The 25,298-nt window shown below is 35.9% G+C and overlaps 2 protein-coding genes across 7 annotated transcripts; one reads left to right on the top strand and one right to left on the bottom strand.

Annotated features, from left to right (window-relative positions):
• Nucleotides 1-5,425: 5,425 nt before the first annotated feature.
• Nucleotides 5,426-9,101, top strand: LOC109805737 (alpha 1,4-glycosyltransferase family protein). The gene is made up of 5 exons (XM_083071089.1): nt 5,426-6,714; nt 6,833-6,982; nt 7,179-7,313; nt 8,243-8,437; nt 8,590-9,101. The coding sequence occupies exons 1-5, from the start codon at nt 5,558-5,560 to the stop codon at nt 8,774-8,776; spliced, it is 1,824 nt and encodes a 607-aa protein (XP_082927215.1). The 5' UTR covers nt 5,426-5,557; the 3' UTR covers nt 8,777-9,101.
• Nucleotides 9,102-9,367: 266 nt separating this feature from the next.
• Nucleotides 9,368-20,412, bottom strand: LOC109805736 (TMV resistance protein N). Of its 6 annotated transcripts, none has more exons than XR_014432572.1 (5): nt 19,603-20,412; nt 12,845-13,940; nt 12,449-12,745; nt 10,203-12,366; nt 9,368-9,777 (listed from the first exon to the last, which is right to left on the bottom strand). XR_014432572.1 is itself a non-coding variant. In XM_083071088.1 (5 exons), the coding sequence occupies exons 1-5, from the start codon at nt 20,172-20,174 to the stop codon at nt 10,288-10,290; spliced, it is 3,321 nt and encodes a 1,106-aa protein (XP_082927214.1). In that variant the 5' UTR covers nt 20,175-20,411; the 3' UTR covers nt 10,013-10,287. The 6 variants fall into 6 exon arrangements, 4 of the variants coding, with proteins under 4 accessions (XP_082927214.1, XP_020223506.3, XP_082927212.1 ...); XR_014432573.1 differs by having other exon boundaries at nt 9,369-9,713; XM_083071088.1 differs by lacking the exon at nt 9,368-9,777 and having other exon boundaries at nt 10,013-12,366; nt 12,845-13,032; nt 13,756-13,940; nt 19,603-20,411.
• Nucleotides 20,413-25,298: the final 4,886 nt, after the last annotated feature.

Raw genomic sequence — 25,298 nt, 5'->3', positions numbered from 1 at the left:
AATAAACATGTAAAAGCTAAAATATTAATTAATATTATATTGAAAAATTAAAATAATATGATATTTATTATAAGATTTTTTTTTAATATGATACTTGGAAATGAGAGAATAATATTTGTATTTTTTCCCTAAATTAATATATTTTAGTAAATTTAAATGCTAATTTAAAAGGATTTTAATATTTATATAATCAACTCTTATATATAAAATATAAGAACGTTTTTTAAAAAAATTAATTTAATTTAATTTATCATAATTATGTATGAATTAGATTTTAATATTTTAGTAATGTATTTAAATATCATCTCATGTGAAAGCGTTTTTAAAGATTTTATGAGAAGGTTTTTAAGAATTTTTTTTAACTTTATTTTTAATTTATCCTAATTATTTATGGATTAAATTTTAATATTTTTAAAATAAATTATCAATAAATAAAAGTAATATTATATTATAATATAAATTATTTATTATAAATATAAAATATAATTTATATATTTAAAAATATTTATTTACTCAAATTTTTAATATAATTTATATATTCAAATATATATTTATTTATATACATAATTTATTTTAAATTTTAGTTTTATGCAATAAGCACTTAATTCATGCTAAAATGTTATTTATTTAGTATAACTTTAAATATTTTAAAACCAGCTAAGCAGTTTGTATTTAAATCAAAAGAGCAATTGGTTTGGGATGAAATCGGCAATTTAGTACTATGTTTATCGGTGCAACGCACAAATTTTTTATTCAATATATATTTTATATAATAATAAATATACTAAAAATATAAATTATTTTCATTAGTTTCATGTTTTAAAGTATATTTTATTTATATTTTAAAATTACTATTATCTTTATTTTATAAGAGTTGAAAAAGTTGTTTATATAATACTAGTTGGAAAAGAAAAAAAAAAGTGATTATTGATTTGTTAAAAATTTATAAAAGGTAGAAGAAAAAAAATAGTGAAATAGAGATAGTGAGAGAGAGTAGTTTGAATGTTTTTATAAAGATAAAATTGTAAAAAAAAAAATCATGTACACAAATCAAGCTATCATTATATATATTATAATTTATAAATTAATGTATATAATAATAGGTTTAATATTTTTTTTACTTATTATAACTAATGTATTTGTTAATAATAATATTATTTTTATGAGATTTTATTATGAGATTACACTTACGCTTCATTCTTTGACACTTCACCCTATAATAATGAAAATATCATTTTGATTTCTAACCTCATAAATTTATTGAAAAAGATGAACACCAATAATAATCTCAAAAGGAATAACTACATGAAAAAAGTAAAATATATTCAGTTAAATTAAAGGTTAATGTTTTATTCCTTAATAGATAAAATTTGAAAATTATCTTGCAACTCACAAATTAATTAAAAAGAACAAAATCATGTTTTATGTCAAAATCAAGGCTAAAGATCTCTCAAATCATGGAGAAAGGCAAATAAAGGCACTACTGATGTTACTCTACGCTGAGATTGCTTCTACAAACTCTGTTTAGTATGAAAAGATGATAGATAGCTTTATTGATCAGATAAGATGCATGTTCCATCTAGTGAAATATATTTAATGTTTGTATTATATGAGTCAATGGTTACCTTCCATCACAATTAAAGGCAAGCGAAATAAACTTAAACTTGTGAATTGGACTCAAAATATAAGAAGATTCGAAATTTAAGAAAGAAGAAACACATTTTGTGAATCATACTTATGTACAAACTTCATTCTTTTTTGTAAAAACATATTGCTTTATATTAGTTATATATCGTCTAAGTGAGACGAAAATAACATCTCTACAACCTTCATAACCATTGTTATAAGGTTAAACTTAGAGAGGTTTATTTGTAAAATAATATTTGATTTAGCCTGAAGAGGCTTGTTGAAAAAAAAAATACTTAGTCGTTAAGTCTAAAGAGACTTGTTATGAAAAGAATATTTGAGTAATTGTTCGAAGGGGCAAGTCAAATAATACTTAGGGTTGAGTTAAAAGTGACTTGTTGAAATAATACTTGTATCTTTGTTGAAAGATATTAGAACTCAATTTGATTGAGTTGAGAATTGGACGTAGTTTTAGTGATTGAGACGAACTAATATTGTATTGTCCGTACTGCGAAGCCGAGCTCCGAGCTCGGCATCACAGCACAAGATGAGGTCGGGCACATGCTACGCGACGTCAGCTCGGCATTTAAGCAGATCATAACTGATCTCGAGGGATCTCACTTCGGACGAGGTCCACTATCTAATCTTATCATATCTTATCTCAGGCCCAAGGCCCAAAGCAACCCTAAATCACACCAAGGTACGTGCATTACATATACGAGATTCATACTCATACGAACCCCAACACGCTTTACACAAATTCGAGGTCGAGAACGAACCTTAGAAACGCCCGTCCGAAGTCGAGTCTGAACTTTGGCATGATTCATTTTACTCTGATGTAGGGTCTAATACGAACCCTAGCACGCTTTACACAAATTCGAGGTCGAGTGCGAACCCTAAAACATTAATCCAAGGTCAAGTTCAAACCTCGGTATGATTAAGGTCGAGTCCGAACCTCGCCAAAACTGATAAAAATGAAGGAAGACGGGAAGAGACACCTCTATCCCCAAAACTGTTCACAGGACTTGAAAAGCCCTCAAAAAACCCCCAACTATTGGGGTGCAACTGGCAAGGAGCCGAGTTGACGAAGTTCAAAAAATCACACTCAAACTGAGTGAAGGGAAGACAAACACCTAAATCTCTAAAAAAACAATGATACATATAGAAATGGGGAGAATCGGTAGACTTCCCCATGTACACACCCTCACCGGCCTGACAAGGTTCAAGCCGGATCATCCGGAAAATAGAAGGGTCACAAACCCCGGCGGGATCCCGTTAACCTCAAGAAAGGACCGAAAAACGCTCTGGACCCCCGCCATCTCACGCTTGACCCAGTCGTAGCCAGGGATGCCTGGCTTCGGGCCCCGGGGCGGAGGCGGATCCCTCTTCTCGGCGGCGGCTCTCCCAGTAGCCACCGCCTTACCGCGCGCCTTACCCCTAACACGCGCAAAAGAGCCGACACCACTCCCACCAGCCATTAAAGAAAGAGAAGATCTGGGGAAAAGAAAAAAGAGAACTATAGAAAGGAAGTACCTGGTACTCCTCCTCAGAAATTAACCCTAGTAGTGACGGGGTTACCGAAAATGGAGACGGAAAGCGAACGGAAACGAGAAGGCAAGGAACGAGAAGGCAAAGAGGACTATTGTACTCAAGAAGCCAAAGAGTGGAAGGAAGCAGAGTGAATGAGGAGAGATGCGGGAGAGAAAGAGAAAAGGGCTTTTTCCCCAAATTTCAAAACGGCCATGCCACGTGTCAACCTAAGGGCACGCCGACAACACATTAATTGCAAGACCATCATTGCATAACCGTCATTTCCCTTAACGCGCCACTTGCACGTTTTTCGAAAAATGAACAGTTACGACACATGGCATCTCAACAGGCAGACGTACGCGAAAGGTCACTTCCCCCCAACGAGCTCGGTCTTAACTCCTCGACCTACGGTCTAGTGTACTGTCCGTACTGCGAAGCCGAGGTCCGAGCTCGGCATCACAGCACAAGATGAGGTCGGGCACGCGCTACGCGATGTCAGCTCGGTATTTAAGCAGATCATAATTGATCTCGAGGGATCTCGCTTCGGACGAGATCCACTATCTAATCTTATCATATCTTATCTTAGGCCCAAGGCCCAAAGCAACCCTAAATCACACCAAGGTACGTGCATTACATATACGAGATTCATACTCATACAAACCCTAACTTTAGCATCGGAGTCTCTTTTGCAGGTACCACCCCCATCTTGGAGCACCAACGTACCAGCGAAGGAGGCTCACCGATCTTACCTGGCGGATCAGCTCTACAGCAGATTTCTGGTAAGAACAAATATAAAAATATCTATTGTTCCATTTAACCTCTCTTCACACTCCATATAACTAGCGCTACTATTTCACTATGAAAAAGTGCAATACACACTATACAATTCCCCATTAGTGTTTATCTTTTCACCACAACAATTGTAACTCATTAGTCACACCTATTATTACTTCATTACTTAAAAAAGTGAGTTTTCAATTGACACTATTCAACCTCCCTTCTAGTATCTATTTTTTCACCACAAAAAATAATTAATTGAAAAAATTAATTTTAAAAATATGATTTATGTGAAAAGAAAAATAGAAAACAAAAAAAAATCAAGGCGATTGAAAATATCTAAGTCTTTTAGTCATGTATAATTCTTCTATAAACAAATAAAGTATTTCAATATCAATGATATTACTAGTACATAATGTAAAATGTTCAATTTAGTATTAAAAAATTTTCTTTTCTTCATTTCTCCCGCAAAATCATGTATTTTTCTTTAACAAATAATCATAATTATTGTTCAACACAATCATAAATAATAATAATAATAATAATAATAATAATAATAATAATAATAATAATAATAATAATAATAATAATAATAATAATAAGAAGAAGAAGTTATTAAATTCTCATTCTTCATTTGACAATCTTATATGACACTAACATGAAACACCTAAAACTCAATTTCACAATATAAGTATATTGTTTATCAAATTTTCAATTATTCCTCTCATATAAAAGGTACTATTAAGTTTCAAAATATGTTTGAGAAAATAATGCGAGTAATGAAAATGAAAGAAAAAAAAAATATCTTCCATCTTCTTAAGGACGAATGCAATGTAGAATGAGAATTGGACATAAAGAAATTTTTTTAAAATATTTATTAATAACATAATTTACATAGAGTCGATATGAATAATATATTGAATCTTTAGAATAATAAAATAGTCTTTATGGTAAATATTTGAGAAAGGATAAAAATAAGAAGAGAATACTCAAATATTATTTCAAGTATGCACAACTTTTTAAGTTATTGTTAATTTTTTTTATTAATCCATCTTTTATAAAGAACACAAAAAAAAAATCGATACTAAAAACAAAAAATAAAAGGCAAAATAACTAACAAGATATATAACAAAGTGAAAAAGGAGAACACAGAGTGAAATATTATACACTAATAAATCCATAACAAAGGCTTATAATATCTATAAAAAAAATTAAATAAAAAAAATTTAAAAAACATAATTCACATTAAAAATACGATATCTTTAATTAATAAATAGAAAATATTTAAAAGGTAGAAGAATTTTAAAGCTCGGAATGTTTAATTTTGAGTGAAAAATTTTGAAGTTGACTATTGTATTTTTAATTATATATATTAATTAAAGATAGTTGGTGTGAATAGCAAATACATAGATGTAAAATATGAAGGGTCCCATTCCCTTTTTTCTTGAAGTGAAGTGGAAGGGTCCTACTATAAATACAATTCCTCACTTCAAGTGCCATCCAAGTAAACTTGATTTTATGGTTTTTCGCCTTTCAAGTTTCAACTGTCTGTCCACAGCTAAGCATGAAGAAGAGGAATTGAAGAGACAGAGACAACACACAAAGTAAACGTGATTTCACCAAAATGTTGCGATCACGCCGCCGCTCTCCTTACGGCGCCTACTTCTGCGCCGTCATCTCCGCCGTCCTCCTCCTCCTCTCCGTCTCCCTCCTCTACTCCCGCCTCTCCCGCACCCACCCCGACCCCCTCCCCCGCCAATCCCTCCTCTCCCGCCCCGCCGACCTCTCCGCCGCCGACGCCGACGCCGCCGCCGACCCCCTCGACGAGCTCGACTTCGTGGACGAAACCCACTCTCCCCCCGCCCTCCGCCTCAACCCCTCCCCCTACTTCTTCGACCCCCTCGCCGCCGCCATCCGCCGCTCCTTCCTCCCCTCCTCCTCCGGCCTCCACCACCCCCTCCCCTCCGCCCCCGACCTCGACCCCTCCAAGGCCGCCTTCGCCTCCGACGACGTCCCCCTCGACCCCGCCGTCCGCTCCGCCGCCGCAACCCTCGCCTCCGTCGAGGAAGCGCTTCTTCTCAAAGACTCCCCCCTCCGACAAGGCTGGGGCGAATGGTTCGACAAGAAAAGCGTTTTCCTCCGAAAGGATAGAATGTTCAGATCCAACTTCGACGCCCTCAACCCTCTCAACAACCCCTTGCTACAAGATCCCGACGCCGCCGCCGCCACCACTGGACTCACCAGAGCCGATAGAATCGTCCACAAGTGGTGGATCCACCACTTCAAGAAAGTCCCCTTCCCTACCAAGAAGGTTCCTCTTAACCTCAATGTATTACCCTCTCTGACCAAATTAGGAACAGAACGAAGAACTTTGAATCACAATACAATTAACAACCATAATCATGACCTCATTAAGGAAAGTACGAATTCTGATAGTAGTAGCAGCAGCGGTAGCAGTGACAATGGTGGTGAATTAAGTAATAAGAAAGATGTTAGGGTTGAGTCTATTAAGAATCATATATATGCTGATGGAGATACCTGGGGATACTATCCTGGCGTGGCGTTGCGTTTGTCGTTCAACAACTTCATGGATGAGTTTTTCAGGGTGGGGAAATGTGTGACCAGGGTGTTTATGGTGTGGAATTCGCCGCCTTGGATGTTCACGGTTCGGCATCAGCGTGGTCTCGAGAGTTTGCTCTTTCGTCACCCTGATGCTTGTGTTGTTGTGTTCTCTGAAACGGTTGAGCTTGATTTCTTCAGTGGTGGATTTGTTAAGGATGGGTACTTGTTTGTTGCCTCTCTTGGTTTAGCTTTTGCTTGCTTGCTTGTTGTGCAAGTTACTGTGTTTTATTTATTTATTTATTTTTTATTTTTTATTTTGAGGGCTTGCTTTTGTCAGTTACAAAGTTGCTGTTGCTATGCCGAATCTTGATGAGCTGCTGAAGGATACACCTGCTCATGTTTTTTCTAATGTTTGGTTTGAATGGAGGAAGACGGAGTTCTATTCTACTCATTACAGTGAGCTTATTCGCCTTGCTGCTCTGTACAAGTGAGTTTTCTCAGATGTCTTGGCTAGTAGGTGGTGATTGCTTAGCTATGTGATGTGATTATATTTGTATAATAATTTGGTGATGTATTTGACTTGTTGATGGTATTTAGTTCACTAATAAGCTGTGAGCTGACTATGACTGTTTATGATGTTTTCTTCTTGGCAAGGATCAATTGTTTTTCTTCTGTTTTGTCAGGTATGGTGGCATCTATCTAGACTCGGATATCATAGTGTTGAAGCCGATTTTGTTCCTTAACAATTCTGTTGGTACGGAGGACCAAGGTTCTGGAAGTGCTTTGAATGGTGCTGTGATGGCTTTTCAAAGGCACAGGTATTGTTACCTTTCTTTCTTTCTTTCTTGCTTTCCAGAATGATTTCATTTTGTGAACATGATTTTCAAGGAAGCTATTAAAATGAGGGTCATGAATGTCCTAATTCTATTTTTGTCATGGACTGAGTATGGTTTTTTTTCATTGAAAAGAGTTGTTTTGTTGATTTGATTGTTCTATCACATTTCTCTTTATGAAACCCAATGGTGACAGTTTGATCAGGTAGCTTCACCCATTAAATGGGATAGAACTTGGTGTTGTATTGTAGTTGGATACTCTTCCATAATATCCTTTTGTGTTTATGCTGGTTTTATAACTTAAATACGTGTCTCCTCCATTGCATAAGCATGGGGAACAAAATATTAGGAATCCCCAATTAAAATGGAGAAAAGAAAAGGATAATTTTATTGGTTGGGTTTCCCCTTTGCAAATTGTTTTCCTTTTTATAACTGAGCACTTGCTTGGTTGATTCACACAAAATGCATTGCCCTGGATGCCTCCTCTCTAACCTTATTTATCTGATCTTCCTTTAATTAGCTCCTTAATTGTTCCATACTACTTTAACTTCTTTTTACCCCTTGCTCTCCTTGCATCCTAATAGTAGCAGCAGCCCTGCAAGTAGGATTCTATATTCTAATTATCAGCATCAATGTGGGGTTGAATAAATGTTGCGTCTGGAATCCTAATTAAAGAGATCTTGACTTTCTAGATACAACCACAAATTTCATTACAATTATGCATATATTTGAAATATCATGACTAAATTTTTTAGATTAATTTATGGATATTCTAATTGAAATGTTGTGTGTTGCCATGCCATTTTGTGATCAATTTGAATGATAGAGGATAGCTAGGTGCAAATGCAATTAATTTGTTCTGCATAGTGCACAGTGTCAGACTTCCTTTGAGATTGACTATTTGTTCCATTCAGTTTGTTCATAAAGGAGTGCTTGGAAGAGTTCTACCAGACATATGATGATACCAGTTTGAGAGGGAATGGTGCTGATCTGTTGACAAGGGTTGCACGAAAGTATTTGGGGGATGAGAGTAAATCTGTCGAGCTCTTGGAGTTGAATGTAGAACCCTCTTATGTCTTCTTCCCTATTAGTTCTCAGAACATAGCAAGGTACATTAGCATTTGTTCAATTGATAGGGAATACATTTGTGATCTAGGGTTGATTAGAGGTACACGTGTTTAGGGTTTTTCCCTATTAATGCCTTGCTTTTTTGTTTACTTTTTTGTGCTTGTGTACCTGAACTGAACTAAACTGTAAACAGATACTTTATTGCACCGGCAACAGAGACTGAGAAAGCTCAACAAGATTTGCTGCTTGAAAAAATCCTGCACAATTCGTTGACATTTCATTTCTGGAACAGTTTGACATTTTCTCTTATCCCTGAACCAGATAGCCTTGTGTCTAGGCTTTTGAATTATGCATGTATCCGATGCTTGGAATTACTGTGAATGTCAACTTCCACCGGTTCTGTCTTGAGATTCCATTCAGATTTAAGTCCAGAAGAAATCGGCAGATTCTTGTCCATGTAGCTGTACAATTTTATTGTTAGTTAGTGAAATACTGGGTTGAAAGTCCCTACTAAAAGGTAAGATATACAGAAAACTTTATAGAGCAAAACTAGCGTTATCTAATGATGATAATGTGTTATGTTATAATTATAGTAGCATTAGAGATGCATTGTTCATCACTGCACGGTTTTGGTGTAAATGCGATGAGTGTCTGACATTTTTTATTAGTCAGCGAAGAAACAGCATGTTATTATTAATTTCTTCATTTGATATTGTGCATTATTATTCAAGACTTGAGCTATCGTTATCACTGTAGTTAGTTAGAAACAAAGCAATTGTTTGAAGAGAAAATCTATTTTTATGTGATTTCATATGGGTACCACTAAAAATAGAATGAACTAATTTTTTTTCTTTTCAAGTGAGACTCAAATGAAATTTATTTAATAATAAAGTATGTATTCCAATATTTTTTTTATTCATAGGAATTATAAAGAGAAATAAGTTCGACTTTAAGACCCATACTACTCCAACCCGTGTATGTATTCGATTGTCTTCGTTAGATCTGTTCGGCAATTAACTAAGTTGGTGGCGTAATGGTTAATGTTACTTGAATTAATTATTAGGTGTTAGGTTTGAATCAAGTCATCGGATCTTTGCGTTACAAACAATGATTGTGGGTTCGGCAATTTTTCATGTCCATCTTTATCTACAAACCTTCAAAATGTCATATTGCTCATTGCTGCAACATAGGAACCCAATGATATTTCAACTTTCCTAAAATAAATAAATAAGGTTCCTGCCTCATTAGGAGCGCTAAAATATCTGTCTTTTTACGACTGAATACATTGCTGTGTATCAGACCAAACATTTTGGACCTCTGCAAGGAATGAGACCAGGTTACTGGATTACCACTAATCCTAAATGTTCTCCTGAAAAATTACCTGTTCATTCAGTGTTACTCAACAGTTTTATAACGATATATATATGGCATGTAAAATGTCCTAGAAGTAAATTTTTTTTGTTCAGTTTAATTTAAAGAAATAATTACTTATTTACAGTTTCTGACAGTTTTTTTTAAAAGAAAAGTAATTATTTTTCAAAATTAAACTTTAAAAAGTTCATTAACTCGTCAGAAATGAATGAAAAAAAAATTTTCATGAGAAAGAATTATAGGTGTTGTCGGGCCATCATCATTCATTTTATTCGAGGCATAGTTGATGAAAGGTGATAATTATTGGAAAAAGTTTTAAGTGCTACTTTTTTTTTTCCTTCCCTCTATGACCAGGAGTTGCTATCAAATGGAAACCTTAGAGTACCAATGGATGCATGAATAATAAGGTTGCATGCAGATTTTAGAGTGAAGTACCTATTGTTTCAAGATTGTACTTCTTATTCAGCAACCACTAGACACAAATCCTTTTCCTGTGCTTCAGGTTGTTCCAGTTTCACTTTCATACTCCCTTCTCTTCAAGTTGTAGTTCACTTTCTATGTGAAGCCTTTCAGTATCAGCAATCAACAGAGGTCTGACCCCACACTTCTTTACAATGTCCAACCGTTGAGATGGACCCTTAAATTTAAAGATGACTCTAAGCCTTAAGTTGTTGGCATCATAGTACAAGCCTAAATCCTTGAAATCTTGCAGTATGGAGGCATTAAAAGCAGGATAGTAGCATATAAATATATGATCTGACTTAAAACTTTTTGGCACCTGCATTACAGTTGTGCAGTGACCAAGAAAGGGAACACTGGGGTCAGAACTAAGGGCTGACTTCACAAAGTGATAGCAATTGACATCTGGATCATAGCCTTCATAACTGTTTTGCTGGAAACCACCAATTACAAGGCACAGAGCGAAACCTAAGAACTTTGAATTAATGAAGCACTGTTGAGGAATTTCAATGTCCAGTGAAGAATTTGATGATCGGTGGCTAAACCAGTCTGGGATTTCAGTTCCTGGCAAACAAACAGAAATGAGAGGACCAAGAGGTGTTCCTTCTTGCAAAGAAGTATAAGCTGCCCCAAAGGGTGCATCTGCGATGATGTTGTTGCATGAATTTTGATCCAAGTTTATGCAATTGTAATAGAACACATATCTATCTTCTATTAAGACAGCCTTTGAACTTTGGACAATCTCAAGTGATTTGCAGTCAGCTGCACAAAACGATTTCAGGCATGCCGGGAGCTCTGGTACAGCCTGGAGCTTCTTGCACTCAATTAAGGTGATCTTTCTCAAATGCATAAGATGTTTTATGCTTATTGGCAAGCTTTCAATATTACATCTATATACACACAAATCTTCCAAAGATGGTGGAAGCTCTGGTAAACACTGAAGCCTCGTGCACTTTGTTAAGGTTAGTTTTCTCAGATGAAAAAGATTTTTTATGCTTTCAGGCATGCACTCAATATTGCTTTCACTTAGTGAAAATTCTTCCAAGAATGGTGGAAGCTCTGGCAGAGAATGAAACCTTTTCCACTTAACCAGATGAAAGTTTTGTTGACGAGAAAGATCTTTCATGCTCACAAGATGGGAAATAACTTTATTTTCATTTAGTAATGAAGTTTTCAAAGATGGTAGAAGATCCTGTGGAGACAAAAGCTTCTTGTAGTTAATCAGAGTAAGTTTCTTCAAATGAGAAAGATCTTCGATATTTACAGGTAAACTCTCAGTATCACTTTCATCTAAGGATAAGTCTTCCAAGGATGGTGGAAGGCTTGGTAAACACCGAAGCTTCTTGCACTCGGTCAAGGTAAGCTTTTTCAGACTAGGAAGATCTTTGATGCTTGCAGGTAAATTCTCAATACTGCTTCCTTTTAGAGATAAATCTGTTAAGGATGACAAAGTCCATGGTTCATCCATATTTGGCCTTTCAGAGGAAGATATTACACTGAAGATTGGAGGCAAATCCTCAGGTTTTGGCCTGTTAGGAAAATTCACAAGTTTTTTACAGGAATGAAGAACCAGAGTAAAAAGCTTGTTATTTCTCCAAACTGATGTCGGCAATTCTTGTATTGATGTTCCTCTCAAATTCAAATACTCCATGTTCTCCGAAGTCACAGAAAACACCTCAAGAGTTGAACAATCTCTAAGATTGAGTCTTTGAAGAGATTTTAAGTGTCTGTTGCTTGTAAGACTCTTGAGCTTGGTGCAGGATTCCAGATTCAAGTAAATAAGCTTGTTCAGATGCTGCCAAACTGATTCTGGGAAACTAGTTATTGATGTTCCTCTTAAGTCCAGGCGTGTCATGTTCACTGAAGTCACTGAAAACTCATCGAGACTTGAACAACGTCTGAGAATGAACATTTCAAGAGAAGACAAGTGAATGTTTCTTGGAAGACTCTTAAGACTCTTGCAGGATTCCAAGTTAAACAAAAGAAGCTTCTTGACATATTGGATTGATAAGGGAACACAAAGAAGACTTGTGCAATGAGAAACATCTATAGTTTCAAGATTTGGCGCTAGAGATAAATCTGGGAGATTAGTTAATTTCTTGCAGGCACAGAGGTTGATCTCTTTCAAGCTCGCAAGACTCTGCAGCAACAAAGGGTGACAAAACAAAGGTTTTAATAGCACAAACATACAACTTTTCCTGCTGTATAATAAAAGAAATTACCTTGGTTCCATCCCAAAGTTTTTCAACATGGCTTTCCATCATGGAAAGCACAACAAGGTTGTCAGGACAAAAAGTTGAGGGCAAAGACTTGGAAGGGTATCCATCCCACTGTAGGTACATTAATTTATTAGGCAATGATTCAAGACCTGAAGGAAGGCGCAAATTGCATGTCCTACTCCTCCCCATATAGAATTTGAGAAATCTTATGTTGATCATCCTTGAGAAGGTCTCATAGCTCAATGGCAAGACCCTTATTTGAGACACATCTAAGATTATGCCTTCAACTGCATCAGTTCCCTGACAAACAAAAAATACAATGTTAGATAATAAAAAGTATCAAACTAACCAGCTTTCTAGCGCGTGCTTAAAAGAAGGAATTTGGTAAATCTTTTTTACCTTGTTATTTTTCAATACTTCATAAATTTCGTATGGATCCCACAATCGGCTACGCCTTCCAGGATCTTTGATAGATTCCTGATGAACAATTTGCCAGCCCATTTCTTGTATCAAGTCATGCATACACACTTCATTGTCGTCAGAAAAAGTTATAAGACCTTTGTCTAGAAGGATTCTTATACCAATATCTGCATAGAAACCACAAATATCTAGTAGCCTCACAACATTTTCTTTATCCTCTCCTTGGAAAAAGCATGCAATGTCCAGGAACATATTTTTTTGTTCATCATCTAATCCATCATAACTCCATCTTAAGACATTCTGAATTTCCTCATTAGGAACCTTCATGAGTTTTCTCAGAGCACTGTTCCATTGCTGCTCATTTCTGGAATGGAGAACTGAACCTAAAACTTTTAAAGCCAATGGATTGCCATTTGCATGATCAACCACCTGTTTAGATAGCATTTCAAAGCCCATTTTCGGATAGGTTTTCCCAAAGGCATTTAAACTAAAAAGGTTAACTGCATGATGAAGGGACAATCCCTTGACCTCATATATTTCATCTACCCCTTTGCTAAGTACATGCTTGTCTCTGGTAGTGACAATGACTCTACTACCTGATCCCAAGCAATCATGTTGTGCAGCAAGATATTCTAGCTTCTTCGGATTGTCCACATCATCAAGCACAATCAAAACCTTCTTTTGTCTAAGCCTCCTCATAACAAAAGTGGATCTTACTCTAGGGGTGCTAATATGGAGATTCACATCCTCTAGTACCTCAGAAAAAAGTTTATCACGTAAATAACCAAGTCCTCGCTTATCAAATTCTTCCCTTACATTTGTCAAGAAGCAACTACCTTCATATTGAGATGATAATTTGGCAAATAAAGCATTGGCAATGGTTGTCTTACCTAATCCTCCCATGCCCCAAATTCCAATTATGCGAACTTCTTTTGACCTGATTTTCAATAACGATTCAATAGGAGCAAGATTTTGATCAATTCCAACCAGTCTTTCTTTTACTTCTGTGGGATATATATGATTCAGTTTTTGCATAACAACTTTGACAATTTCCTCAATGAGTTCATATTCCGTCCTAGCATGCATCAAAAGAAACGAAGGTGAAATAATCACAACTTAACAGGTAAAATCTTATCACATAGTTATTCACCTTAAATAAATAGACAAATATTTTACAAATTACCTTATATATAAGCTTACCCAAACATGCCTTATATCCAAATAATTTACCCTAACAGACCCTACTGTTGGGAAAACTCGGACTTTCCCGCTTCGTGAAGTTAAGATAGGTACTTAGAAATTAAAGGTAGTAATGGGAGCACACGAGTTAAATTCTCCAATATGGAGATTCTTCCACTATACAAAAGAATAGTAGGATTACAAGAATGTAATTACAAAATTGACTCACTCTATGGTGACACACTCAAACTTGAGACTATCTCTCTTCTCTCACAAAGAGGCTTTCTCACTTTCTCACTCTAAGAAGTGGATTCACTCTTGGCTTGGATTGATAGGAATGAAGCCTCCTACCCCTATTTATACTACTCCACCTTCAAAATGAATGGTGGGGATCAAGGGTTGAGATTGGTTCTCTAGAATGCTCCACACATTCCAGGAATCTCTACTCCTTTCTATACCCTTCTATACTCTTCCATAAGGTTCCGGAAGGCTCCACACATCTCTAGAATGTTCCAGAGGGTTCCACACTATTCCACAAGCTTCTAGAGAATTCTACAATTCTCTAGGATTCTCTAGAATGTTCTAGAAAATTCTGTACTTCTCTAGAAAGCTCTAGAATTTTCTAGAACCTCTCCAATTAAGGAGGGATCCTAACAAATCTCCCCCTCCCGACTTAATTGGGGGGCAGTAGTAGACCTGCACCTTGACAGCAATCTTCAAACTTCTTTGTCGGTATTACCTTGGTCATCATGTCTGACCAGTTCTCGTCTGTGTGAACCTTGTCAAGATGCAATTTCTTTTCCTCGAGGACTTCTCGGATCCAATGATATCTTGTGTCAATATGCTTCGTGCGGGAATGAAATGTTGAGTTCTTTGCTAAGTATATTGCGCTTTGATTATCACACTTTAACACATACCTTTCTTGATCTACTCCCAGCTCAAGAAGCACGTTCTTCATCCACAGCATCTCTTTGCAAGCTTCAGTAGCTGCAATGTACTCCGCCTCTGTGGTGGATAATGCGACACACTTTTGCAGTTTTGATTGCCAAGAAACGGCTCCCCCTACAAAAGTAGTTAGGTATCCAGATGTTGATTTCCTTGAATCAATATCATCAGCCAAGTCTGCATCTGTGTATCCCTCTAACACAGGTTTCCCTTTTCCAAAGCATAAGCATCTTTTGGAAGTTCCACGTAAGTATCGGAGGATCCATTTGACCGCTAGCCAATGTTCATTCCCGGGGTTGGCTAAGAAGCGGCTGACGACTCCAACTGCATAGGCGATATCTGGTCTTGTGCATATCATCGCATACATGAGACTGCCTACTACAGATGAATATGGAATCTTCTTCATCTCCTCCATTTCTCTCTCACTTGTGGGACTTTGCTTCGAACTCAACCTGAAGTGTCCAGCAAGTGGTGTGTTAACTGGCTTACATTTGTCCATGTTAAATTGTTCCAACACTTTCTCTATGTATCTCTCTTGGGATAGCCACAACAGTCTCTTTGATCTATCACGAGTTATTCTCATCCCAATGATTTGTTTAGCCGGTCCCAAATCTTTCATGGCAAAACTCTTGCTTAGATCTTTCTTCAAAGCAGCTATCTTTATGCGATCTTGTCCAATAATCAACATATCATCAACATAGAGTAGAAGTATGAGGAAGTCTCTACTTGCATACCTCTTTATGAAGACACAATGATCGGTTTCTGTCTTTTTGAATTCATGTTCTGCCATGAAGGATTCAAACTTCTTGTACCATTGCCTAGGTGCTTGCTTAAGGCCATATAAACTCTTCGTGAGGCGACACACCTAATTTTCTTTGCCCGGAACTTTGAATCCTTCGGGCTGCTCCATGTAGATCTCTTCCTCTAGGTCACCATGAAGGAACGCCGTCTTGACATCGAGTTGTTCAATCTCTAAATCTTGAGTTGCTGCTATGCCAAGGATAACTCGAATGGATGACATCTTTACCACGGGTGAGAATATTTCTTCAAAGTCAATACCTTTTTCTTGACCGAATCCTTTAACGACCAGCCGAGCTTTATAACGAGGCTTTGTGTTGTTATCTTCGGTTTTGATCCGGTACACCCACTTGTTCTTTAAGGCTCTTCTCCCCTTTGGCAGCTCTACGAGTTCATAAGTGTGATTCTCATGCAAGGATTGCATTTCTTCTTGCATGGCTTTCCTCCACTCTTCTTTATGAATATCCTTGATTGCTTCTTTATAGCTTTGAGGCTCCCCCTCATCAGTGAGCATAACATACTCCTCAGTGTTATACCAAGTGGATGGTCTTCTTTCCCTTGAGGAACGCTTCGGCTCTGGTGCTGGTAGAGAACTAGATTGAGGATCTTCCTGAGCTGGTTCATCATGAGTCTCCTGGTTGCTTTGCTCTAACACAGGCTCATCTTCTTCAGGATCATTGTCTTGATGTGTCTCATTATTCTCATGTTGAACTGGAGTGAGTTCGGTACTCTTATTACTTCTCAATCTTGGCTTCTCTGAGTTTTTAATGTCTTCGATTGTTTGGTCTTCGAAGAATACAATGTCTCTACTACGGACCACCTTCTTATTTATTGGATCCCATAGCCGATAGCCGAATTCATCCTTGGGTGAGCGGAGATAGATGCACTCCTTCGTCTTTGCATCAAGCTTTGCTCGCTCATCTTTGGGGATATGAACAAATGCCCTGCACCTGAACACTTTGAGATGATTGTATGATGTCCTTTTGCCCGTCCAAACTTCGTCTGGGATGGCACCACCCAAAGGGACTGATGGTGTGAGGTTGACAATGTCAACTACAACCATTATAGCTTCTCCCCAAAATAACTTGGGTAACTTAGCATGAGAGAGCACGCAACGAACTCTTTCTTCGATTGTTCTATTCATTCTCTCAGCTAGCCCATTTAATTGCGGTGTCTTGGGTGGAGTCTTCTCTAACCTAATGCCATGTTTCTTGCAATAGGTTTCAAATGGACCTCTATATTCACCTCCATTGTCAGATCGTACACACTTGATCTTTCGTCCAGTCTCACGTTCTACCAGAGCGTGGAATTCCTTGAAGGCATCAAGTACTTGATCCTTTGATTTTAGCAAATGCAACCATACCTTCCTTGAATGATCGTCAATGAAGGTCACAAAGTACAGTGCACCCCCAATGAATTTCTCAGACATTGAGCACACATCAGTGTGTACAAGGTTGAGAATGTTCTTTCTCCTTGCGGGCGGAGAAGATCTTTGAAATGCAACTCTATGTTGTTTTTCAGCTAAACAGTGAGCACAAGGATCAAGTGATTTACCTTTCACATTAGAGAGGAGTTGCTTACGAGCGAGTATGTGAAGACCCTTCTCACTGATGTGCCCAAGTCGTTTATGCCAAACCTCTATGTCATCAGTGGTTATGTTTACCTCTCCTTTGCAAAGCTTAGCTTGCATTACGTACAAGGATCCTTCTTTCTTTCCTCGAGCCATAACTAGACTACCTTTGGTGAGCTTCCACTTTCCTTCACCAAAGTAATTCATCAGACCAGCATCATCTAACTTTCCAGCAGAGATAAGATTGAGGCGCATGGCCGGGACATGCCTTACATCTTTCAAGACTAGCCTACATCCGGTGCTCGTTGTCAGGATGATGTCTCCTATCCCGACGATCTTGCTTCTATCTTGATTTCCCATTTGAACGGTGCCAAAGTCACCACTTTGGTAGGATGAGAAGAAACTTCCATGAGGAGTAACATGGAAGGAAGCACCAGAATCCACAATCCAAGAGCTATCATCATAAGCAATGTTTAGGATGTTACCTTCTCTAATGATATATAACATATCTTCTTTAGATGCTACGGCAGTGGTAGTCTTTTCTTCTTGCTTTTTCATTGGGATGACTTGGTCTGGCTTGACAGTACCTGCCTTCTGATCTTTCTTGAAAGACCGACACTCCATTTTCCTATGGCCCATTCTTCCACAGTAATAGCATGTAATCTTCGAGCGTGATTTGGATCTACCTCGAGATTGATACTGATCTCGGCTCTTACTACGTCCACGAGTCTCATTCTTTCCCCAGTTTTCAATGATATTAGCCTCGGGATGGATAGACTCACCTCGTTCCATTCTCCTCGATTCTTCTCCAAGAAGGCTATCACTAACAGCATCCATAGTGAGCTTTCCTTCAGGAGCAGAGTTACTAAGTGTAACTACTAGCGTATCCCAACTTTCCGGTAAGGAACTAAGGAGTAGAAGGGCTTGCAACTCATCATCAATCTTCATCTCAATTTTGGTTAATTGATTTACAAGCCCCTTGAAGTTATTCAAGTGCTCAATCATACTATGACCATCCTTATACTCCAACTTCACCAATCGACGAACTAAATTGGCTTTGTTACGAGGTGTTTTCTTTTGAATCATGGACTCAAGCTTTGCCCATAATTCATAAGCATTTGTGTATGTAGAAACATGCTCAAAGAGAGATTTGTTGATGTACTTACGGATCATAGCAACGGCCTTTCGATTCAATAGCTCCCATTAAGCATCGCTCTTGCCTTCCACCTTCTCTTTATAGATGATGGGCTCATGCAAATCCTTGCAGTATAAATGATCCTCCATCATTGGCTTCCAATATGAATAATTATTGGCAGTAAGCTTGAACATGTCTCCATCATGAGCAACGTTGTCCTCCATCTTGAACTGCATGAGCTAATGACAACTTTTGATGAACCAGGCTCTGATACCACTGTTGGGAAAACTCGGACTTTCCCGCTTCGTGAAGTTAAGATAGGCACTTAGAAATTAAAGGTAGTAATGGGAGCACACGAGTTAAATTCTCCAATATGGAGATTCTTCCACTATACAAAAGAATAGTAGGATTACAAGAATGTAATTACAAAATTGACTCACTCTATGGTGGCACACTCAAACTTGAGACTATCTCTCTTCTCTCACAAAGAGGCTTTCTCACTTTCTCACTTTAAGAAGTGGATTCACTCTTGGCTTGGATTGATAGGAATGAAGCCTCCTACCCCTATTTATACTACTCCACCTTCAAAATGAATGGTGGGGATCAAGGGTTGAGATTGGTTCTCTAGAATGCTCCACACATTCCAGGAATCTCTACTCCCTTCTATATCCTTCTATACTCTTCCATAAGGTTCCGGAAAGCTCCACACATCTCTAGAATGTTCCAAAGGGTTCCACACTATTCCACAAGCTTCTAGAGAATTCTACAATTCTCTAGGATTCTCTAGAATGTTCTAGAAAATTCTATACTTCTCTAGAAAGCTCTAGAATTTTCTAGAACCTCTCCAATTAAGGAGGGATCCTAACAATATATATAATATATAAGCTTATGGTTAAACTTATTTCATCTCTTCTTCCTGTTCTTTTTTTCCTCCTTAAAAGTATTTCTAAATCAGTTTATCCAAAAAAGTCTAATATCACAACTCAGAAGTGAAAGTATGCAACACAACTTCACTTGATGTTAATTGAACTCTGATATGAATCCCAATAACTCATATTTTCAAGTAAGAAAACAGGAGGGAGATTCCCAAAACAAAAAATGATTTGTTACCTGTAATTCCGCATGTTCCACCCAACTAAATTGGCAACTTCTGTGAGAGCAGCTTTCCATTTCTGCAACATGGCCATGCTGTGTTTGCCATCTCTCTCATATTTTTCAAAGGCTTTTCCATAAGTACCAGTCTGCTTCCTTACATGGGAAGGATCAACCTTGAAGAACACAGGTATCACAATGTGTCCACCACGTTTCTTGTGTTCGATTATTTTGGCGAGTTCACGCAAGCACCAAGTGGAGGAAGCATAGTGCTTGGAGAGAACAACCACAGATAGGTTGGAGTGTTCAATGGCTTTGAGAATTATGGGAGAGATCTCACCCCCTTTGGGAAGCTTGTAATCTATGAAGGTTTGGATTTTGTTGTGCTGAAAAGCAGCATAAAGATGGCTTGTGAAACTCTTGCGCGTGTCCTCACCTCTAAAGCTGATGAAAACATCATGTTTTTTAGCGGAAGAAAAAGAAGAAGAAGAAGAAGAAGCAGCCTCAGCTGAAACTTTAACCATTCTAGGTGGACACGAACATGATGATTGTACAAGTTTTGTGCTGCTTTTGCTACTGACAACAACCATAGTCACTAACTTTTAAGGTTGTAGTAACTATGTACACTTCTTGTGTGGATGTGCCTGTCTGCCAATATGCATGCCAACGTGAAAAGCAAAATTAACTTCTCGTCATTGTGATCTTTGCATAGGTTGTTTCCTGAAACAACATTAAGTATATGTTAAAACAAATTATGAGTTTTATGAATAAAGTCCAAAGAAGAGCTTCGTTGGGTCAACCAGCATTACAATAAGGAAATAAAACCACAATTTCTGAGTTACGACTTTCTAGTGCGCTGAGATAACAAATTATTGAATGGTCCAAAATTATCATGTATCCAACTCCAAGTCAATTTTTACGGGACATGCAACTCAGTTTTTTATATAGGTCTAATTCTACTTTTACTCTCTCTTTAATATCAAATATGCAATTTTGATTTTTTTATCTTTAAATCCCGTTTTAGTCTTTAAATTTTATAAAAGCTGGTCCTTTCTTTGAATTTTTACCCATTAGATCATTAAAATTGTAATATAAGTTATGATTTGATATTAAATAAAAAATAAAACATGCCAATTAACATTTAATAATATTCAAAAAAAATTAATTCTCATTTTTATTTAAAAAAAAATGGTAAAATGAGATGAAAATGAGAATTAAAATTACAGTTTAATTTAAATAAAATAAATATTAATCAGTGTATCATCTATATAATGTTAAGTTACAACAAAATGTTAGAATTTTAACAATCAATTAGATGAACATTTAAAAAATGGACCAAAATTGATAATTTTATAAAATTACATAATTAAAAATTAATGAAACAAAATTATGGATTTAATATTATTAAGGGATTAAAAGTGCAATTTAATCAATTTTTTTAATGAAAAAGAGATAATAAAGTTTTTAACTATCTATAACAATAGAGATAAAGGAGATATGTTCCCCCTCAATTACTTTTAATCTCTGTTTTTAATGGATCATTTTATCTTTTGAATAAAAACTTCTATTAAGCAAATTATATATTACATTTCCTTTACAAATAAAATTTTTCATTAAATAAGTATACATTTATACAATTGTTTTCAAAATTATTATTTTTTATTATAAAAAATAAATAAAGACACTTATATAATAAATAAATTCTCCTATTGAACACGTTATTAGGAGAAGGATGTTAGTCTCACGCGGAGCTTGACTTTCAGAGGTCTTCCAATGCGAAAGAACATAGAAGCCCGTTTACAAGTCACTATTGAATTTTATTTATGACGAAAACATGTCCAACTCTATCTAATACACGCGTATATATCTATCAAATCAGTTTTGACAAATTGTTTGTAGGACGAAAAGTGCTTGTAAATTGTTTACAACCTTCAGTGGCTTTTTTCTCTAGTAAAATATCATATTTTAATTAAATAACAAGAGAAAAGGAATTTAAATAATAGAAAAAAGTATATGGAGGGGTGAGAGTAACTTCGAGAGAATCATTACAGTCAAATCTACAAAAATGTTTTCTTAATAAATTTTAACTAATAAAAATTAAAAATAGTGTGTTAAAAGGTATCTTGTTAGAGTTTAAATTTTTAATATCTTCTTTAAATACGATATTAATAGAGTTCTCGAGTATTAAGGGGTACTTGGTCTAATAAAACAATTTTTGGTTTTGTTTTTTGTTTTAAGAAAAAAATATATTTTAGTTTATTTTAAAAAATTCATATAAGTAATGGTGAAAATAAAAATGTACTCAACATTTTGTATATAAATATTTAAGAACAAGCAACAAATTAAAAAAAGAAGATATTATATTTTGTAATTATTTATAAAAATTAAGAAGTAAAAAAAACTGAAATCAAACTAGCGATGGAGGAGAGTGCAACACAACAATAACAACTAATTGATAAAGAGGAATAACGTAGCAAAAATTAAATCTTCTTACTTGCAAGAATCTGCAAAAAAAAACACCAGAATAGAGAAAAAAATAATTTAAATACACAAGAGATACAAATATTTTTAATGTAGAAAGTCTCTCAATGCAAGGGTAAAAACCACAAGTCATCCAAACTAAAGAAAAACTTTACTATGATCAACAAAGGTTACAAGAGAGTCTCTAAAGAATGTACCAAATAATGTTTACAATCAGTTAGCAAAACTGAGCACAATTGCTTACAATTGACAAATAAGAAAATAAAAAGTCTCAAAACAAAGTTGTTATTATGAGAAATTTTCTTTCACTCCAGACTTTTTTTTGATGATCCAACTGTTGAATATAAAATACTGCGTCATATGAACTTGCTGTCCAAAAATCAGCCTAATTCAATGGTAAACGAATCTCCAATTGCAATTCAACAAATGTTATCCGGTGAAAATGCGACCTATAACTTTTTTTCTACTCTTCTTTTTATATTTTGTTGTTGTTTTCTCAAACTGAGTTACTCTATCCTAATTTGACCCATTTTCACTTGGTTAAGTGAGACATGATGGGTTACACAATTTTGGCCTATTTTTCACATGGGAAGGGAGTCCAAAACCCATCAAATCCCCCCTCACAACTATGTGGAGATGACCACCAAACCAACGATCTCACAACAAACTTCAAACTTTCCTCTTGGTAATGTCTTAGTCATCATATCACTACCATTATCATCGTGTGAATTTTGGCCAACTCCAACAACTTAGTATGCAAAACATCACGTATCCAATGATACCTCACATCAATATGTTTAGACCTTGAATGAAAAGTTGAATTCTTACCAAGATGAATAACACTATGATTATCCACAAATAGTAGATATTTATCTTGAATATAACCAAGCTCCTACGAGAATTTCTTCACCTATAGTAACTACTTGCATGCTTTAGTAATGATAATGAATTCTGCCTCTATAATAGACAAAGCTACACACCTCTGTAGTCTAGACTTTTAAGACACAACTCCCTAACAAATTTAATCAAATAGTTCAAAGTGGACTTCTTGGAATCAATGTCTCCTACCATATCAAAGCCTGAGTACCCCACCAAAGTAGGCTTATCACCACCAAAACAAAGCCTCATATTTGCAATACCATGAAGATACCTCAAAATCCATTTCACAACATTCCAATACTTTCTACTTAGATTTGACAGAAATCTACTAATAGTACCAATAACATGTGCTATATCTGGTTTTGTGCACACCATTACATACAACAAACTACCCACTACAGATGCATAAGGAACCCATTGCATGTCTAATTTTTCAACTTCATTTAATGGACTCTGTTTACAACTCAACTTAAAATGAGTAGCAAAAGGAGTGCTCACCACCTTAGCCTTTCCATCTAGAATCTCAGCAACATTATTTTAATATAGTGTTCCTATGAGAGCCAAAACTTCTTCTCCTTTCTGTCACACATGATTCTTATGCCAAGAATCTTTTTAGTAGCTCTCATGTCCTTCATGGAAAATGACTTGCTCAATTGCCTCTTCAACCTGTCAATTTTAGAAACATTTTTCCCAACAATAAGCATGTCATCAACTTAAAACAAACATCTAGAGCATGCTTAACTCCTTTAAGCAACAATTGCATCCCCATGTTAGTTTGCAAGAAAACGTCACCAACACCAATCACCTTGAACACGCCATCATTACCCATCTTCAATACTCCAAATTACCAAGAGTATAAGATGTGAAGAACTCCTTCTTAGCTGTAACATGTAGAGTGGCACCATTATCTATTATCTACATGCTCTTATTAGATACAAGATTAATTGCATCAAGATTATTGAGAAGAACAATATCATCACTAGAAATAGTAGTAACACAATCACTATCATCATGATATCTCTCTCTTTGCTTACCCTTCTTGTCTTTATTCTCCTTCTTCCATATAAAACAATTCCTCTGTATATGCTTGGTAAGTGCCAAAATTTAATGAATATTATCCTTATTAGGAACTCTCTTTGTTAATTGTGTGTGTGTGTCTATATATATATATATATATATATATATATTATTTTCTCTCTTTTGTTGATAATTTAAGAAAGAACATCAGGATAAGAGAATCTAGAATGATAATATCAATTTTTCTCTTAAGCCTTAAGCCATCGTCGCAATTGTGAATTTATGAAGCTTCAACAAATTCTTGGTGCCATGGCCCCAAACTAGTGTTGCAATGGTGAAGCAACAAAGGTTCAACAAATTCTTGGCGCCATGGCGCCTAACTAGTGCTCAAGTTGTGGAAGTCTGGAGTTGATTGGGAAATAGGGAATTCCACCACAGCAGCGATGAATTAGTGCTCAAGTTATGGAGCTTATTTCAATTTGAAGTACTCTCTAATGTCGTAGTGGTGGAAGAAAAAAGTTCAATTTTTCCTTTTTTTTTGAAGATCATATAAATACCTTTTAAGAACAATACAAAGGGAGAACAGAGAAGGAGAAAGTTGAGGAAAATAGAAAAAAAAAAAGGCATGAAGGAGATTTGAAGAACAAGATTGCTTAGGAATGAGGTTCATCAATTTTTCTTCTCTTCTTCTAATCTATGGGTTGTATATATGAATTTTCTTTGACTACGCATGGCTAAACTCTCATAGTTGGGATTGAGTTCATTTGTCAATCTTGACGTAAACTCTTCCGGGTTTATATATATGAAGTTCAGTTATTCATAGTGGTGCATGATTCTATGCTTAATGTTTCTTTTGTATGATTTTGATTTTAAATATAGTTGGAAAACATATTTGTGGTCTGAAGTGAATCTAAGCACTTGATTATTATTTGATGTCTAGGAATAGCTTCAAATTCATCAATCAACAAATCCATGAACTTAATGCAAGAACATTAAATTAATACATTCAGAATCGAGTGTTGATTTAAGGTTCTTAGAGTTTCAAGTTTGAAGAATCAATTTGAATGAATATATGTGGATTGAAACCATGAATGAGTGAGTAAATTCTAATAAGAAAGAATGACTTCAAGTTTTATAAAATGAATACTAATCCCAACACCTTTGAAATATGAATTTCTTCTCAATCCTACTATTTATGCTAATTGTAAATCTTTTTAAGGAATCATGATTCTTAATCCTTGTATCAAGTTCTTTTTACAAGTTGATGATAGCTTATTCACGTTTTAATTATTTATAAATCTCTAAGGATGATATTTGATCTATACTACTTCTGACTC

This window comes from Cajanus cajan, chromosome 3 (genome assembly GCF_000230855.2).
Source record: "Cajanus cajan strain Asha chromosome 3, NIPB_CcT2T_4, whole genome shotgun sequence".
NCBI lineage: Eukaryota > Viridiplantae > Streptophyta > Magnoliopsida > Fabales > Fabaceae > Cajanus > Cajanus cajan.
Note: the sequence above shows the minus strand (reverse complement) of the source record. Positions and strands in the feature narration are given on the sequence as shown.

Coding starts and splice junctions, on each gene's coding strand:
- LOC109805736 (XM_020367917.3), bottom strand. CDS start 20,174: ATGGTTGTTGTCAGTAGCAAAAGCAGCACAAAACTTGTACAATCATCA. Junction 13,941..19,602: donor TGGAACATGCGGAATTACAG/GTAACAAATCAT, acceptor GATGCATGCTAG/GACGGAATATGAACTCATTG. Junction 12,367..12,448: donor AACTTTGGGATGGAACCAAG/GTAATTTCTTTT, acceptor TTGTTGCTGCAG/AGTCTTGCGAGCTTGAAAGA.
- LOC109805737 (XM_083071089.1), top strand. CDS start 5,558: ATGTTGCGATCACGCCGCCGCTCTCCTTACGGCGCCTACTTCTGCGCC. Junction 7,314..8,242: donor ATGGCTTTTCAAAGGCACAG/GTATTGTTACCT, acceptor TGTTCCATTCAG/TTTGTTCATAAAGGAGTGCT. Junction 8,438..8,589: donor AGTTCTCAGAACATAGCAAG/GTACATTAGCAT, acceptor AACTGTAAACAG/ATACTTTATTGCACCGGCAA.